This window comes from Notolabrus celidotus, chromosome 17, assembly GCF_009762535.1.
Source record: "Notolabrus celidotus isolate fNotCel1 chromosome 17, fNotCel1.pri, whole genome shotgun sequence".
Lineage (NCBI taxonomy): Eukaryota > Metazoa > Chordata > Actinopteri > Labriformes > Labridae > Notolabrus > Notolabrus celidotus.
Window position 1 is genome coordinate 11,150,159 of NC_048288.1, and position 17,703 is coordinate 11,167,861.

The window sequence follows — 17,703 nt, forward strand, 5'->3', positions numbered from 1 at the left end:
ACAGCACAAGGCATACAGAATTTTCATTATGACCCACTTTAGTGCCAACAGATTTACTGCCGCTGACATTGTTCTCTCTCATTCATCAGGCTGTCCTTTCTCTCTCCTCACCTGACAACCCCTGTGTTTTTGTTTTTCTCCCTCTCTTTAGACCACAGCAGAGAAGCGCCCCCTTGTGCCAAAGGCCAGCACTGCTACAACAAGCTCCTCTGCTGCCACCAAAAATGGAATCGCTACCACAGCAGCCAGTAAAACCGCTTCATCTGTGCGCACAACAGCTGCTACTCGCACCACCACTACCACCACTGCAGCCAGGAAGCCTCTGGGTACGGCAGACATGCTCTTGCATGCATAATGTATACTCATGGCACATATGTCTGCGATAATCAGCATTGTCATTGTTAAACAAATGTATTCAGTTTAATCATGCAACATATTGAGTACTCTTTCAATCATTTATGCTACTCTTCCTTCAAACTCTGTGTCTGTTTCAGCCTCTAAGACTGACAGCAAACCAGGAGAGGAGAAGAAGCCCAGCACTCTGAGGTCTTCTACAGGTATGACTGACCTTCTCACACTTTTGAACATGCAGTGACAGGAGACACTTGAGAGAATCTAGTTCAGCCTCAGCCTGTAGTTTTTCACCCAAGCACATACTTTAAGAGTCAAAGAGAAACCACAGGCAAGAAAAATGTGATATTTAGATACATAGAAAACTTCAACCCTTCCATTGATTCAGTAGAAGAAATTGGGAAAGATAAAGACTGATGGATCTTATATCTACTGATTTTATTGTAATTTCTCAATGACAACAAAAAACAAGAAAAATCAAACTTAATGCCCAAGTTTAGATCCATTACGGTAATTAAAGGTGCAACTGTTTTGTTAGAATTAAAGATGTAATCTCCCTTTTCAATCAATCAATCCATTTATCTGTATGTATAAAGCGCCAAATCACAACATCTCAAGACCTTTTACAAACACAGCAGGTCTAGACCGTACCCTCTGTTCTATTATTAACAAAGACCCAACATCTAGACAGGATAAGATCCAGTCCAATCTTACAGACAGGACTTAGTCTGATCTCATCTTAAACCACCATGAGCAGAGCACTTTGCAGCATTTAGCAAGTTACAGCGGCAAGAACAAACTTCCTTTAACAGGCAGAAACCTCAAGCAGAACCAGACTCACGTTGGACAGCCATCTGCCTTGACCGAGTTGGGGTTGGACAGAGGGATAGAGGAGATTATGAGAGAGAGATAATAGTGATGAGACTTCTATGTTCTCACATTTGAATTCCATCATCATTTTAAATAAAGCAAGTGATGATATATTATGTAAAGTACTCTGAATAAAGTAATACAGATGATTAATAAATTCTGTCATCATCAGAACTATGCAATAAGTTTGTTAGTTTGTTAATGTTAATTCAAGTGGTCAAATCATGAAATATACTCAATACATTACATCATTTAATGTGAAACATTCAGAGTTTCACTGAATTAGAATTTCAACTTTCTCCAAAAATATGGTTCTGGTCTCAAGTTGATACCATCCATATTTTAAACATAGAATTAACGTTGCCAGCTACAGTCAGGGAAATAATCTCTGTACATGCTAGTGTTTAGCATATAATAATAATATCCCAGAGCTGACAGCACCAACCAACTGGTGCCATTATTTCCAGCGATCCGCTAACCAGAACAGCAGTGCTCGCCCTCCCTCTGTGCTTTTGCTTTTTGCATGTATCTCTCTCCTCTTTCTTCTTCCCTCTCCTCCTTTATAATCCTTTCCTCAGTTTTTCCTCCCTGCACCCCCTCTCTCTCTCTCTCTCTCTCTCTCTCTCTCTCTCTCTCTCTCTCTCTCTCTCTCTCTCTCTCTTCCTACACAGCTTCAGCTTTACTCCTCCTGTCAACAGATTAGTTTACATTATGGCAACAGGAGAGCTGTCAGCAGGAGTGTGACACTGCAACACACACAGTCCAACCATGACAATGCGGGCAGGCTCGTAGAGCGAGTGAGGCTTTATTGCTGAAAGGCTCTAGGGAGTTAAAAACCTTTCACTTCAGCACTCTGTGGATTACAGACCTCTTGCTGTTGACAGGAGTTTGCTGCTCCTGCTGATACAGCCTCTGGTGGTCTGATCTGCTCTGAGTTCACACTGCAAGTCAAATCACTCTTTAGAAACATGGAGGCAGGCGGGAGGATTTCCTCAATTAAACACGTCTTAACAGGAGCTGGAGATATAGCAAAGGCTGTAAGCGAGGATTGACAGCAGGACATGTGGACTAGCATGCCTGAGCAGAGAAAAGGCTGACACAGCATCGCAAAAAGTATGTGAATTTACAGGTTTAAATAGATGCTCATGCTGCACTTTGTTAGCGCTTAGCACACTGAAATGTATTCACCCAAATCTGAATGAGATAAATATGTCAGTGGCATTCAAAATGACTATTTACTCATTACTTATTAAACAAATGTGATTCTACACATACAAATTTCACTTCAGAGAGGTTTGTAGGGTTAGCTTGGAGCTGTCTGCCCTTTGACCAGACATTTTCCAAAGCCTCTACATTAATACCCTACCAGGCATGAGAGTGATAACGGTCGTCTAGACTACCTCTTGATATGAAAGCAAAAATGCAGTGTGTTTTTGTCCTAAGTGCTCCACAGTTTCATGGTAAAAAGTGACTTTAAACACTGTCATCTCATTAACAACAACAAGACAAACAGTGCAGGTAAGTGAACGAAAGAAAATTTATAAAGCTCTGACCTACTCTCCCTCCAGCTGACTCTACAAAGCCGAAGACCACCACCACTGCCGCCGCCCGCAGCTCAGCTTCCGCCACTGCTGCCTCTCGCACTCGACCCACTGCAGCCAAACCGGCCACATCATCCTCCACCTCTGGTACAGCAGAGAAGAAGCCTCTGGTGCCCCGTACCACCCGGGTCACCTCCTCAGCCACGAGCACCACCGCGACCTCCACCTCGAGGACCACGTCTCGTCCAAGCACAGCACCAACTCCTGACATCCGTAACGTCCGCTCCAAGATCGGATCTACGGACAACATGAAGCACCAGCCTGGAGGAGGGAAGGTAGGTCTGACTGTGTAGACCTTTGGATTGGTGTTTCTCTTTCTTGAGCATGTGTTTCAGGGCGCTGGAGTCCTATCGCTGTTTCTCAACTATTCTTCAAGTTTTTCTAAAATAATAACAACCTGAGTAAAAATATCACCTCTTCTAACTATACACAGTAGCTCTGCAGGAATACTGCACAAAGCTGATAACACACTCACATCAGTAGCTCCAGTTCATGCATTCTGTTTTTCTTTTCTTTCTCTCTTTGACTTTTGTTGTTTTGCTCAGTTTTGAAAGTCACATTTACCTTTTTTCAAACATCTCTCCTTCACTCTCCTGCATGTTCATCTGAACTCAGACACTTTGTAGAGCATGCCTGAGGAAATAACAGCAACATAGAGTAGTTCTTTTTCTTAGGAGGGGCTACTTCTTTAAGGGTAGTATGGTTTTATGTTGAACTTGGGTCAATTTTATTGCTCCAACTATTTATCCGTCACAGCACAACTTACTTGATTAAGAGAAATCATAGCAATATGAGCAGCTGCACAGGATTTTTCAAACAGATGGTTTGGGTAAGAGTTGCATCATTAACAGTATTGCCTGCATGTTAACCCTAGTCAACCTAGGGATTCGATTACATCCTGTCTCTATTTCCTACCCCAAGGCCCTGCCACCTGCTTAATTTTGGCTTGTAACACCTCAAGACCTCCCTCATCCTAAGTCTCTTTCAATGAGTTGTAATTTCATATTTTTTGACCACGAGGAACAAGAATTAGTTGACCTCCAAACGACGGAAGGTTTAGGTCAAAGTAAAATACCTCCTCTTAGTTTATATCTTCCTGTAGTGATACCCGTTCATTTACATCCCTCTCTTATTCACTCATTGTTGCAGTTTTGCAGCCTGCTGTTTTGATCCTGTGATCAGACTTCTTCAGCTTTTCCACCATGTGAACTACACCCTAGTTGCAATGAACAAAACGGACTCTCTAGTTCCCCTTATCTGTTTATGCACCCAACTTTTTTTACCTGTCCTTCCTCACCCCCTTCTCAGTCTCCTTTTCTAACTATCTTTTCACCCTCATACCTTGTCTTTTGCATGTCTTGCACCATCTCCTCTTCCTATGTGTTGCTTTAAGTTATTTTATGTTGACCCGGGGTGGGCTTGTCTCCCCAGATGTCATCTGCCTCTCTGAGCAGGGGTGTGGCCTCCAAAGAAACAAGCCTGGGCAAAGTGAGTTCCCTCTCCACCCTACCCTCCCACACACTCTACCCTCCACCTCTCCCTTTTTGTTCATGTACATTTTTATGTTTTGACTTTCACCATCTCTCATAGTTCTGTTTCTTTGTTACTGAATTGCATTACTGAGAGCGTTTTGGCTGGAGGGCCCAGCCGCCAACTTTCAGTGATAAAACTCAAACAGAATGTTGTCTCATTTTCACACAAATACAACTTCTTATGCCAGGAGGTACAGATGCACCTCTGGAGAATTTAACTCTTCTAACTACATGAAGGGATTGATTCTATTTTCTCATATTGGCAGTAAGATCGTCCTCACACTGAAGGTTGTTCTCATGATCAATTAGCACCCTGGTTTAAGAGTCAAGATGTTTATTTAACCAGACATAGGTTGTGGTTTCTCTTCAATGCTGATTGGATTCACTCCTTAGCTCTAAAGTAAATACCTCAAAGGAAGCTGGTATTACAACCTAATGTTTCCTTATCACCATATACCATCATACCTAGTCTGGTCTCACTCCATTTGTCAGAGCTACGTTGTGGCAAGGACAGCCATTGGTTCCAGTTATCTTGTAATCAATACTATACAGCAGCTCATCAAGAACGCATACAGTCTTTATTGAAATTAATGACTTTAAATTATGAGGGTGTTGTCACCTGGAGTCCAGATACTAGTCAACGGATACAGCTCTTTTTTGTCTGATTAAGAAATAGAATGAAACTGGTACTGAGGCCTTTACTTGTCCCTCAAACTCAAAAGACACCATCACCATAAAGATCAATTATTAACATATACTGCCACTGAGTCGAGGTTCAAGGAGGTGATTAAAAGCACTTTGCAGTAACAAGCTTTTACATTAGTTTATCTTTAAGGATCTTGATGAATGATATATTCTTCTGTCAAAAGAAAACAGGATGAGGTTTTATGTAACAGAATGTACAGGACAAGACAAGCAAAGATATAACTTAATTCAGCTTAATTTTATTTAAGGGCAATAGAAATAGAAACCTAAATATAAATCTAAAATTCCAAATATAATATTATCTGTAAGAAGAAAAGTATAAAAGTATAAAGGAGTATTTAAAGAAATAAATACATTTGCTGAAGCCAGTGTGCACATTTTAGCAGATGAACATAAATAAATAGGATTGCAGATTAAAGTACAATATTGCAAATTGATATTGAAGTATTGCACAGGGGATCAAAGCAGACAACCATAAAAAATGGCAAAAAAAAGGACTAAAAATATACTATACTGAAAAATAGAATAATTAGAAAAACATATTACAGTAAAAACAATGAAATGTCGGGAATTGAATGAATTCAAATCTTGAAAAAAATGAAAAGTCAAAATAAGACAGAAATAAATCTACTCTTAAACTAATGTAAAAAAATATCGAACAAAGCTATAAAAAATACTCTGGACTAAAAGCCAGATTAAAAAGGTAGCTCTTAGATTTCCTTTTTAAAATGTTAGGAGAGAACTTGCTGTTCCAAAAGCATGAAGAAGTGTGTTGCTGCAAAGATGTATCACTTTGTCCACAGGGGGCACCAAATTCAACACTAACTTAAAGCAGCTCAAATGAGCTTTAACTGACTTTATGCGACAAAAACTAAACACAGTCATCAACTTGTTCAGTGCATTTTACTTCATGAATCTCAAAAGGAAGACACAACAAAGTTGGTTGTAAGTCCTCTGGAAAGAAAGAAAAACTTAAACCTACATGGTGAGACGTGCAGAGCTTTATCATCAAACACAACTGTCAGTGGGATGCTTGTGAGGGATCACGGCTTCTCTCTGTACAGTAGCAACTCCTGCTGTTTGCTCACTCGCTGTGGTACAAAGGTTAAAATGATATATACAGATATGTGACTGTGAGGTTATATGTCTGAAGGGAAGCATGCTCTGCCATCTACATTAACTCTTATATCTAACTCTGCTCACAAAAATAGTCTGTGATTGTTTTTATGGTGTCTACTAAATGATCTAACCTTTCCTAAATCCACAGTGTCAGTCTCCAGTCTGTGTTTAGAACATGTATGTTTGTGTCATCTGGTTTCTTCTAAACGAGGACAAATGTTTGTATTTTGTTCTGCATGTGTTTGCTTTGTACTAAACTTTCTTTGGGACATTCATTAGTACCTGCTTTTTTGTACCCCAGATTTAGAGCCTTAAGACGAGTCTTAAGAACCTTTCACTCCCTTAAGACGTGTGTCACTGTCGGTATTCAAATAGAAACATAAGCTACGTTGAGCATTTAAGATAGTCCAACTACCCTGAAAGCAAACCTAAAATAGTGAAAATGTTGTAGCCATTTGTCCAGGAGAACCTCGCTCTGTCCTTCTTTCCTTTCTTTTCTAACCCTGCCTATGACGATCACTTCTCCTCTACTTATTTCCTCACATCCTCTTCTCCTCTTTTCCCTTTTACGCTCTTCTCTTCTCCTCTTGTTTCATTCCTTCCCCCTTCCCCTTCCTCACTCTACCCTCTTGCTGCCATGCTGTGTCCGTATAGGTTCATATAGTCTCCAAAAAGCCGGACTTCAGCCACATCACCTCACGCTTGGGCTCCAAGGATAATTTGAAGCATGTTCCTGGTGGAGGGAAAGTAAGTACTGCCTGGCCCAAAATTAGAGCTTGTACGCATCAGATGGGTAGTCAAGAAAATTAAAGAAATGGCAAGAAGGAACAACTAAGCGCAGATGAAATGTTACGTTTCATCTCTTCTTCTTTGCTGCTAAAAATGGATCAGATAAAAAATTATCCACACAGAGTCATTATCAGTGCCAGCATACGTCAAATTTACAAAATATCAAGGTGTCAGCCTTAAAAGGTAGTGCCTGAGTCAAATGAAGTTTCTTTTGGCCTCCAGGTCTAAGTGCTGCTCTCGGTTGGACTCTTTGAGGGATGTTTAGACAGCCTATTAGCAAGCCTTATATACCAGCCCTTCCCTAGAACCTGCTCCACAGTCCTTTCCTGCTTCCTTAAACCCTGTGTCGTCCTCTTCTGTTACTAACTAACTAATCAAATAACCAAGTCACCGGCCTCTCATTGGCTCTTTCTGTCTCATCGCAGAGGTAAAATGTTTGTATTTATACTGCCAGCTGCTTGCTTTATACTTTAGGTGTCTGTTGCTTTATTCTTTTTGCACCAGAGTCTTCCTGCACAGATATAGACAACTAAAAGTATGAAATCAACCCTAGCTTGGCAATGCTTTAGGTCTCAGATTTCCTGAACATCCCACTGCATTGGGAGAGTCATGGTCTTGAAGTTGTAATCTCATTCTCCGTCTTGTTGGTCGCCACATTTCTTGATCTGTCAACTATGAAACAGTTCAGGTTGTCTCCAAGCCTTGAGGAGAGCACTGCTCGTCTTCATGGTGGTAAATCCAGTTGTAAATTGGGTTTTATGTCTCTTCAAAAAGCCCTGTTCATCCTGTACAGTGTGAACAGCCCCTGATGAAAAGGCCTGTGTGACATTTAACAGGTGCAGATTCTAAACAAGAAGGTGGATCTGAGCAAGGTGACGTCAAAGTGCGGCTCCAAGGACAACATCAAGCACAAGCCTGGTGAGCTGGGAAGTTTCATTGTGGCCTACCACTAAGGCTTGTTGATCAAAAGCTGTGACGCATGTTCTTTCTCAATGTTACTGGAGATAGAAGTTTATATAAGTAAACCTTGATAATTCAACTAATTCATACACATGGGTGTATGAGAACCTTCTCATAATGATAGGCATGTTTCTCAGGGTTGTTTGATTACGCTGCATTTGTTTTTATAGAAAGCTGTCAAATCAGGATCCTTTAACCAGGTTATTAAAAACAAATGTTGAACAGATTGAGTGAATCACTAGTTGAGGATTATGAGGTCTTGTGTCCAACCACAAATGTGTATGGTCATCAGACTGATTCTTGATGTGTGCTGCAGGCGGTGGTGTTTCAAAGATCGAGGCCCACAAAGTGAACTTCAGGGAAAAGGCTCAGTCCAAAGTGGGCTCCATGGACAATGTAAGCCACTCACCTGGTGGAGGAAACATCAAGGTGAGACTATCCCACATGAAAACAGCTTAATCTGTCTATAAACTGTAAACTGTGTTTTTTAATTCCATGTGAAGGTGGCCGCAGATGCTCCTCTTAATCAAGACTCATTGTCTCTTCTGCAGTGTCTAGAAAGCTCAAATATACCTGCAACCCATCTAATCAAAACTCTACTGAATCAAACATGTCAATTTAGCTGCTAATGTTAGCTTGCTAATGGTAATGTTAGCAATAGTCCAAGAAGGCTAACTTTAGCATCTCGCTTACTTTTCTGGATGCATCATAGATAGACGTCTGTTGATGTTTGAGGTTGTTACTATTTTCTCCTTGGCAGTTCTTTTATGTATCCAACTTGTTGCACTGCTCTTGTTTGCATCTGTTGTCAAATCTTTGAAAGTGAAATGCATGAATGGCAGGAACTGTTGTTGAACAGGATAGTACAAGAGGATGGATGCAAGTGAAGACACACGTCAGACTTTGCTCAAAAGTGAATAAAATATGAGGGCCTTACGCAAAAAAATATCAAAACCAATTAAACAGTCTTTATTGAAAACAAAAGTCTGCATCCTCTTCTCCATCTTCAGAGCCCAAACGCTGTCAATGCTTGAGTTCAAGTCGAGTCATGATCCTGAAATTCAGGACTGGAGTGGGACTTGTCCTAGACTCAAATACTACAACACTGCCAACTTAGCAGTGATAGAACTGTATCAGCCAAAACATGTTGTGTGTCCTTGTTGTGAACAACATGCATCAAGTGACATGAGTGAACATGAGACTCACCTTCATTGTAACGTGCATCAAGTGCATTTGAACCACTGTGTTCAGATGAAAGCAGTCCATCATTGTTTCATTTCCCACTACCTTTGAATGCAAAGAGTTGTGTGGCTGCAGATGTACTTACAATTATTCAAGTTTCTTATTGTTGCTGATGTGATGGTTCAGTTCCAGAGTGTAATTGAATCTTAACGTTCTTGCAATCCAGGGCTACAATCAATGAAGAACCCCTTGAGTCTTAAAAACAATGCGAGGTTCCTAAAAACATGGTTAGGATCTTGAAGGCTGATAATTGGTTCACATCATTAATCCTCAAAATATTTTGTACCACACCAAACATTTTCCCCAAAACAGGCATGCGGCACTGTCCTTTCCCAGAATTAAAGTCTTAGGTGAGATTGTGGCAGCATCCCTTTAGCTTTGGAGGCTTGTCAGTCTGGTTATAGGAGCGGGGTTGTCCCGACTCAGATCCTCCATCCCCTCATTGTTTGCATGTTGGTGATTATAAGTGTGTCACAGAGGTGTTGTGGTGTCACTGATGATGTGATTGCTCTCCTGAAAGCTGAAACATCTGAAACCCTCCTCACCTGCAGTCTGCTCCCTCTCTCCTGACATGTTATCTTTTGGTAGGAACATTTTCTGTATGTTTTCCCGTGAGGCCGCAGCAGCTTTGCTCTGTCCAACAGATTTTTTAACAAAAGATCAGGGTCAGTTTGAGATTTATAAAACATAAAAGGTTTTATGTAGGATTTGAGTTGCATGAGTTTTGGGTTGTGAACTCTTGAGGGACGGGCCTGCAGGCTCATTAAAAAACAAAGTCATTTTGTGCGAAATGATGTCCCCTGTCCCCTCAGCCTGTTGCAGCCCATCTGTGTTTCATGATCGCTGCATGATCCCATCCTCCACTCCCAGTCTCATCTTCATACACTGTTTTGCACGCACAGTTTTCATCTACACCCTCCAGCCTAGGGAGGATGCACAATCATGAAGACAGATATAAATAGCTTTAATAAAAATAACCATCTAAGGCAGACCTTTTGTTTTTGATGTGTGTTAACTGAAGTCTATTTTTGAATACCTGCAGAGCTTTCAAATTTACCGTAACTAAAACTAAAAAAGTCGCTTTGCCTCTCACTTTTTTTAATGTTGACAGACAGAATTCATTGCATACATTATATTTTTATCACCTCAGTACTATGTGGACTGAATCCCCAACATACTGTGCTGTGTCACTGCCAAGAGTCCCAATTGATGGGCGTCCTTTTATCTATATATATAGCAGTGTTTTTTTTTCATGCAGGAAAGACTGCAAATATTCACATCCAGGGTATATAAAGCCAGATATTAATTATCCCTATAGAGCTCCTTTGTTGCCCCCAAAGTATTTAAAGCCTGAGCCACTTTGTCATGCGGGATGACACATTCCTTCATTACTACAAACACACTCATCGTAGCTTATTTTAACAGCTACACCATCTTACTACCCCAATTACTTACTGGAGCGGCAAATGTGGCTTTCTGAAAATAGAATCAAATGAACATACATTTCTGCGTCTTTATGTAACATTGAATAAAAAACAAAAGGGACCAGCTGTTTTTAGAATGACTGAGTCTTTTTTAAAACCGAAAGTGTGACCCATTTTTCAACAGACCTTTAGATCTTTCTTCCAGAAGGCTCCGTTGGGCTTTGCAGCGAGAGGCTCAGATGGGTTTTAGAGAAGTGGAAATTACAAAGAGGCAGACTTGTAAAATTCTGTCTTTTGATGGAAGACATTTAGAGTAATAGATCATTTCAGCTGCCCTGTCTTTAAAAATGTCCATGAAATCATGTTTTTTTACATCACATTTATGCCTTCACTGACTTTCACCTTTACTCCAGTATCTGGTCCAACAATGACGAGAAAATCATGTTTTATTCTTAAGGATTTTTTTAGAGTTTGCTTTTCCTGGAAAACACACGCAATTGAAAAATCCTTCATAAAGCTCTTGTGAGAATTATTTAGCTGCTTATAAAACAGACTGAATTTAATACTGATGCTTCTTTATGACCCCCAACAAAAAGTGAGGCTATCACGATAAAGACTGACTATTTCTATACATTTACTTTGAATGCTTGAAACTGCTTCTGGAAAAAGGTGTCAGACAAAGTGCAACAGCCTCTTCTCACATTGTCCATGGCAAAGATTATATAGTATATTTTTCTCCCAAAAAAATGCATAAAAAAAGTCAGCAAAGAGATAACAGCGGTACACATGGTCCACAGTGGGCACACGAGTCAACACTACCTAAAAGTTCCTCACAGGAGCTTTAAATACTAAATGACATATCGGGCCTGGAAGCCAGCTCACAGCTATGGGTTGCCTCTGTGTTGTTTTTGAATGAGTTAGAGATATTGGCTGCTGCAAAAGCAAAATTAATGTCTGTGATTGGTCTCCCCTTATCTACCGTCACAAACAGCACTCTTCTACTTTTTTCATTTAGACTCAAAGCTGGCCCAGTGACCTTGTGAGGCCGTACATGATTTTATGAAATGAGAACAAGTGATTAGAACATGACTTTGTTCACCAGTTTGTGGAACCCAATAATAAATGTATTATTTATTTTGATTGTGTATTTACGCGGTTCATCCCGGATTTTGTCATTTGATATTTGGCTCCTAGGTAGAGCAGTGGCATTCAAGTAGTTTTATAGACATATGTTGGAGATCTTGCAGAAAGGCTTTTTGCACATAAATGCCATTTCTGAACACTTTGCATCTGCTTTTGTTGATCTGATGTTCTTTTATGTCATTCATTTGATGTCCTTCCGTTTGAATTTTGTGTACTCCAGTTATATTCTTTTGCAATCTCATCTCTTTCCACCGTAGTCTGGCTCCACATCTTTTAGTGTTTTCACAAGACGTTGGCATAACCAGCAAGTTTTCCAAAATCATTTATAATGAAGACAGAACTGAAATCTTTGTTTTACTCAAGTCAAAGAAAGACAGATGTGGAGCCAGGTTTTTCCATCCCTACCGATTGACACGCCCTGCTATGTGTTTCTAGGCTGAGGGGGCCCAGGAGACAGCAGAGGGGAATGAGACTCCCCTGAGTGGCACCGCGGCCCTGGCCCCCGGCTCCGAGCCAGGGCAGGCAGGGGGTGCTGCTGCCCATGAGAATGGGCTGAAGGAGGGGGCTCCCTGTGATAGTGAGGGCCTCCGGGAGCCCCAAGCTCTAGAGTCAGGCATCCCAGAGACAAGTAAGTATAAGTGTGTGCCAGCTTCGTCTGCTGTTAGCTCAGGGTTTCATCCTAATGTGGAAAAGAGGGGAGGCGGAGAAGCATAGGAGAAATGAAACACTGCTGTATACTATGTGTACTAACCTGCTCTTTGTCTTTAAGTAAGATCAAACAGTTCATTGTTAAGTCTTTGTGACTGCACTGAGTGTACATCTGTGTCTGTTTGTGCTGTCTTCTTCTTGTTCCTGCAGTCCAAAGCACCTGATCACACCGTCATCTTTCGACTTCTTATCTTGCAGGCATCTAATTCTGCTATCCCTCTGCCCTCCTCATTTCAACCCCCCACGACAACTCCCCCTCCCCGACTTCTCCCTTTTCTATGTATTTTTTCTTTCTCCCTTACCCTCCTCCTCCTCCCTCTTCCCTGCCCCTTTTTTTCTTTACGACCTTTCTGCTGCAGATTGAGTCTCTCAAGCTCAACTTCCGCGAGAATGCTCGCTCTCGCACGGACCACGGCGCCGACATCGTCACCTGGACGGCCCCCCAGGACAGTCCCCACCCACACGGCTCTTCCTATTCTCTACACCAAAACCACCACCACCACCACAACCACCACACGACTCCTCGCAGTGTCTCCCTCATTGAGTCGTTGGTGTCTGCAGGCTGTGTCAGCTCCCTCTCTGCCTCCTCCTTGCTTCAGGGGGAGGCTCAGGGGGACATCAGCTGCTCCTTAAAGGGATCTTGACCTGATCATGCTCTGAAAACCCTGCCCCCTTTATCTTAAACCTGTCTTTGCAAATGTTTGAACCATCTAGTAGTTCCGCCACTCTGGTATCATGTTATGAGCTCATCATTGTGCACCACCGCCATCCTCCTTGCTAACTCCCCTTATATCCGGCTGAAGTGACTGTATAGACTACGCTTGGGCCTTGGTGGGATCTTTGTGGAGGGAAAAACAGGGATGACAAGGTTTTGTTTCATTTTTGATTGCTGACAGACCTGGAATCATTTACCAACAATCTGGTGGTGGACTCTGCTTCATGTCACCTCCACACACCAAATAACAGCACTTCATTTGTCGACTGAGCGTTGTGGAAACCCTCTTGGACTCACCTTAGCTCTTAGCTTCTCTTTTTCCTCGTGACTTCATGGGCTGTTTGTTCCCAGTAAACCACTTACTCTCTGCTTCAATAACATCATTGTAGTCCATTGTTCATCTCATCTGCTTCTTCGCTTCCTCTCTCTTCACTATCACGTATCATAAACAAGCTGGCAAACAAAAAAAACTTAGACAACAAGTAGGCTCTTTAACTCTTTACTCTCTGTGTTTGTGATGATGTGTTTGAGTGACAAAAATAACGTTAAAATGAGCTTTAGTGTTCTGTTTGGATCTTATTTCTGTTTTCTTCTTCTTTCTTTCCTTCAGGTTTCTTGATTTAAAATCCAGGTTTTCTTTATTTATTGTACTTTTCTTTCTGTATAAGCAATACAGTGGCAGTCTTTTTTTTCTGTTAACACTCAGAGGATGTTGGAAACACGCACAGGTTCTGTTAAACCAGGACACGCAGCAGAGAAGGAATCTAATTCAGAGGGCAGAGGAAAGTGAGAAAAGGGGAGTGGTGCTTGAAAAATAAGCATTTGAGCTGTGTTGTTAAATTTATGGCGAAATAGCAAAAAGACGTGTTGGAAACTGAATGTTTTAAAAAATGCAATAGAGGAGATTTGCTTGAGTAGAAAAGCTTACAGTCCAGAGAGAGATGTGTAAGATGTGTAAACGTCTGTGAAGTCAAAGGCGCTGTGTGTCTTGGATGTGCCTCCTATTCTTCTTACCTGAAAACTACAGCAAACACAGATGCCGCAGGCTCACGCCTAAAACTGCTCAGAGAAAGCTAAATCATAGCTCATAACACGCACATAAACCGCTAGGCGCAACCTGGTATTGCTATTTTAAGAAAACCCTATACATCCTGGTAGTCATGTGCACAAGTAGTCATGGTTGTCCTATTTCAGGTGTTTCTTTCAAGGTTATGCTACAATGTTGTTTGGCAAGCTTCAGCTGTGTACAGTAACATCTTGTACATGTGTTGGAAACTTTCCTGTATTGGCAGTGGAACATGATGCGCTTTCTATTCTACTAATGTATTCAATTATTGCCTTTATAATGCATGGCCAGATTATTACTCCGATATGATGCCCTGAGGTAAAAACAACCTGTTTGTATTATTACTCAAAGTGTTGTTGGTACCACATGTATATCTTTGGGTAGGCAGTTAATGTGTTGTTACTCTGATGGTTGATATATCATGTCTTAGATTCATGATGTAATTCCACAGTCACATTTGTAAACAGTTATTACTCACAGGATGGTATTGCTTCCAAAAGTTCAGATTATTCAGTCAAATTTTACTCCTTGGAAGTTTTTTATCAGCTTCAAAAATCATTTGCTTCGTAAACTTGCTCCTCTTCTGACTTTTTCTATAGCTAACTGCTTTTTTAGCTAACTTTGTGGATGGCTGTGAGAAAAAACAGTAGTCGTCAGTCTGAGGAAAACCACAAATACTGCCCTGATTTCAGTGGGTTCATCACTTTGAGCAGCTGCTTTTACGTTAAACACTGATTGCCCCATTGTTCATGAAGACGTATTTCTCAGATCAGCTTTAGCTTTGAGGTAAATGACGTTTTCACAATAATCAAAGGGAAAGACAATGCAAAATCAACTTGCAGGTTTGAATATGAAATCTTACCCACAATTATTTTATGTGAGTGATGAAAATCAAGTTATCAACATGAACCTCGCGTGAGTTGACGTCAAACGCCAGATTTTAAATTATCTTCTTAATTTTTTGCCTTTAAATAAAAGCTGTTTTAAGACCAGAGCGTTATTTGCAGACTAATTTAGACAAATCAAACTAAAGATGCGACTGAGTTTTCTGTCCAGGTTGTCACCTTATCAATTAATTGTTATAATAAAAAGGTTTGAAGGAACTAAATTGCACCTTAATGCTTTAAATCAAAGAGGGTTCACTGTGAGGAGTGGTGATGTATAATTAGACAAATTAAATTAATGCCAAAATGACTTAATTATGAATGAGCCTTTGCATGATGACTTGGAATAAACTGAATGACATTAACCTCATTCCCCCTTACTATTCAATCAGGAAACATGTTTTCCTTCCAAGTTCTTGTTTTGTTGTCTACTGATATTTTTAGATTAATTATAAGAAAAAAGCCCCTTCTGAAAGATTTGTTGACAAAAACAGGCAATAACTTCTAACTGATGTGTATAAAAGTGGAAATGTTTCACTTGCAGATGTTGGAGTTCTTTTCAGCCAGCTGAGGATTGATGTTGTTTGAACAGCAGCTGTCATCATTGAATTGCTTTGTTCGTGCCACGGCTGTCGCCTAGGTAAACTAGTCCTTGTGCCTGTCCAAAACCGTGTTTTAGCTTTTGCTTTCACCCCAGAGTTTTTACTTACAACTACTCATGAGATTGCACACGGATGTATATAGATATATTATTGTTGATGTACTTGCTATCCCCCCCCAAACAACAGAACAAAGCATCAGCATCAGAACCCGGTGGGGATTGGTGGGTTGGGGGTTTTGGATTTGTCAGAACTGCATTTGTGTCCTAGTACCTTTTACGGCTCTCTGGGAAGGAGTGTTTTATCATGACTATTATGACTATTATTCTGATTCTTAGTATGACAAGTTGAAAAAGTTTGCCTTTTTCATTGGAAAGGGGCCACTGAAGTGAAAGAATGTCTTTTGAGATATATTGTACTAAAGACGCAACACTTTTGTATATGTATTTATCGTTGTGTTCCTGTAGCCTCGTGGTGGTTGTGCTCTCATGGTTGAAGGGATTTTACTTTTGATTTGTGACATCCAGTTTCACCTAGTGTGTCCTGGAGATATGCACAACAGGATTTCTTTAAGTCTTTAAAATCTCATTAATTAGGCTGTACTTAAAGTGAAGCAACAGCAGCTTGATTTAGAAACTGACATCATAGATTCAATTTAAGAGATATTAACTCAATTCGATGTGCACAGTTATACATAATACACAATTAAATCATGCCCGGAAGCCCAGTCTTAAGAGATGAGAATAATGTTCTGACAGGTTGGAAAACTTCTCACTTAGCACACAGTGACCTCTGCAGGTCATATGTTGAAGAAGATCGCTGGCTGGAACTGAAGCTGAAGCAGCTGAAACGCGTCTCTCTATATCACAGTGGGCACATGGGATCTCTCATTCAAGCTCACACTAAGTGTAGAAGCTGATATATAGGCCTGTAATTTGTTAGTACTGCAAATCAGAACAAATTGGCTGCTATGCTGCTCTGAAGATGCAGCAGTCTGCCCTGAAGAGTCACACACATCGAGACCCTAACACACCCTCGTCTGTTAAGAAGACTAACTGTAGCTGTCAGGTTTGGCTTGTGTTATTAATAAAAGCTCCTCAGTAATCCTTTCAAGGAGCGTAGTAGAGCTTAATTTTCTGCCACTGCACTCGTACCAGACATGCAAGTGTAACACTAGCGAATGAACACCTACTGTACCTGCAGAGCATGCTCAAAAACAACAATGGGATGTGTTTGGTAGACTTACTGTCATTTGCAGAACCTCCTTATTGTTTTTTGTGGTTTTATTTTATTTTTTTCATTAATTTGAATTTTATTTTATGGTTTGGAAAAAAAGTGTTTATTGTGATTACTTGTTAATTAGTGATGTGATTGTTGAACATGAAATAAAATGGACTAAAACTCTCATTGGTGTTTCTTTCTTTCTTTTAACCTCAGTGAGTTGTTGAGACTCAGTTTATTTTTTTAAATAAAGTGCAAATCGACATCACAGACATTTTTTTAAAAACACAGGCACTGCTCAGTGGTGTCGCGCTGTCTTTTCTTTGAGATAGAGCCAAAGGCTTGTGAAATAAGGTCTGTCAATCTCAAGTCCTTCTGGAGTGTATTCCAGATTGAAAGCTAGCAGGCCCATACTAGTATAGTACATACAATATCCATTCAGTTCGAATTTGAAAATATAATTACTCATAATACTCATACTGTGTTTTTGAAGAAAACAATCTAAATGGTGGAATGTAAGGCCTACAAAAATAAGTTCATCCAAGCAGCCCTGTGGTGTTGAGGGTAGGCCTGCTACCTTTCAATCTGATGGTTCTGAGTTCAATTTCCATTAAGGGCTTCCAATGTTAGATGAAAATGAAAGAGTTTTGTCACAATGTGATGTGGTGGTCCCTTGGGAGATTGAATTACAACACTCCTCACTGTAATAAGAAATGTGCTTTTGAAGCACAATATCAAAATGATGGAATTAAAACCAAAGTAAGTTCATCTAAG

The 17,703-nt window shown here is 40.5% G+C and overlaps 1 protein-coding gene across 1 annotated transcript in view; it reads left to right on the forward strand.

Annotated features, from left to right (window-relative positions):
- Window positions 1-17,115, forward strand: part of LOC117828934 (microtubule-associated protein 4) — a 108,017-nt gene extending 90,902 nt beyond the window's left edge. Inside the window, exons 10-17 of the mRNA XM_034706347.1 lie at window positions 152-326; window positions 495-557; window positions 2,790-3,097; window positions 4,254-4,310; window positions 7,804-7,885; window positions 8,244-8,356; window positions 12,172-12,364; window positions 12,595-17,115. Coding sequence (XP_034562238.1) covers window positions 152-326; window positions 495-557; window positions 2,790-3,097; window positions 4,254-4,310; window positions 7,804-7,885; window positions 8,244-8,356; window positions 12,172-12,364; window positions 12,595-12,608 — 1,005 coding nt within the window. The 3' untranslated portion in view covers window positions 12,609-17,115. The remainder of the gene's footprint in view (window positions 1-151; window positions 327-494; window positions 558-2,789; window positions 3,098-4,253; window positions 4,311-7,803; window positions 7,886-8,243; window positions 8,357-12,171; window positions 12,365-12,594) is intronic.
- Window positions 17,116-17,703: the final 588 nt, after the last annotated feature.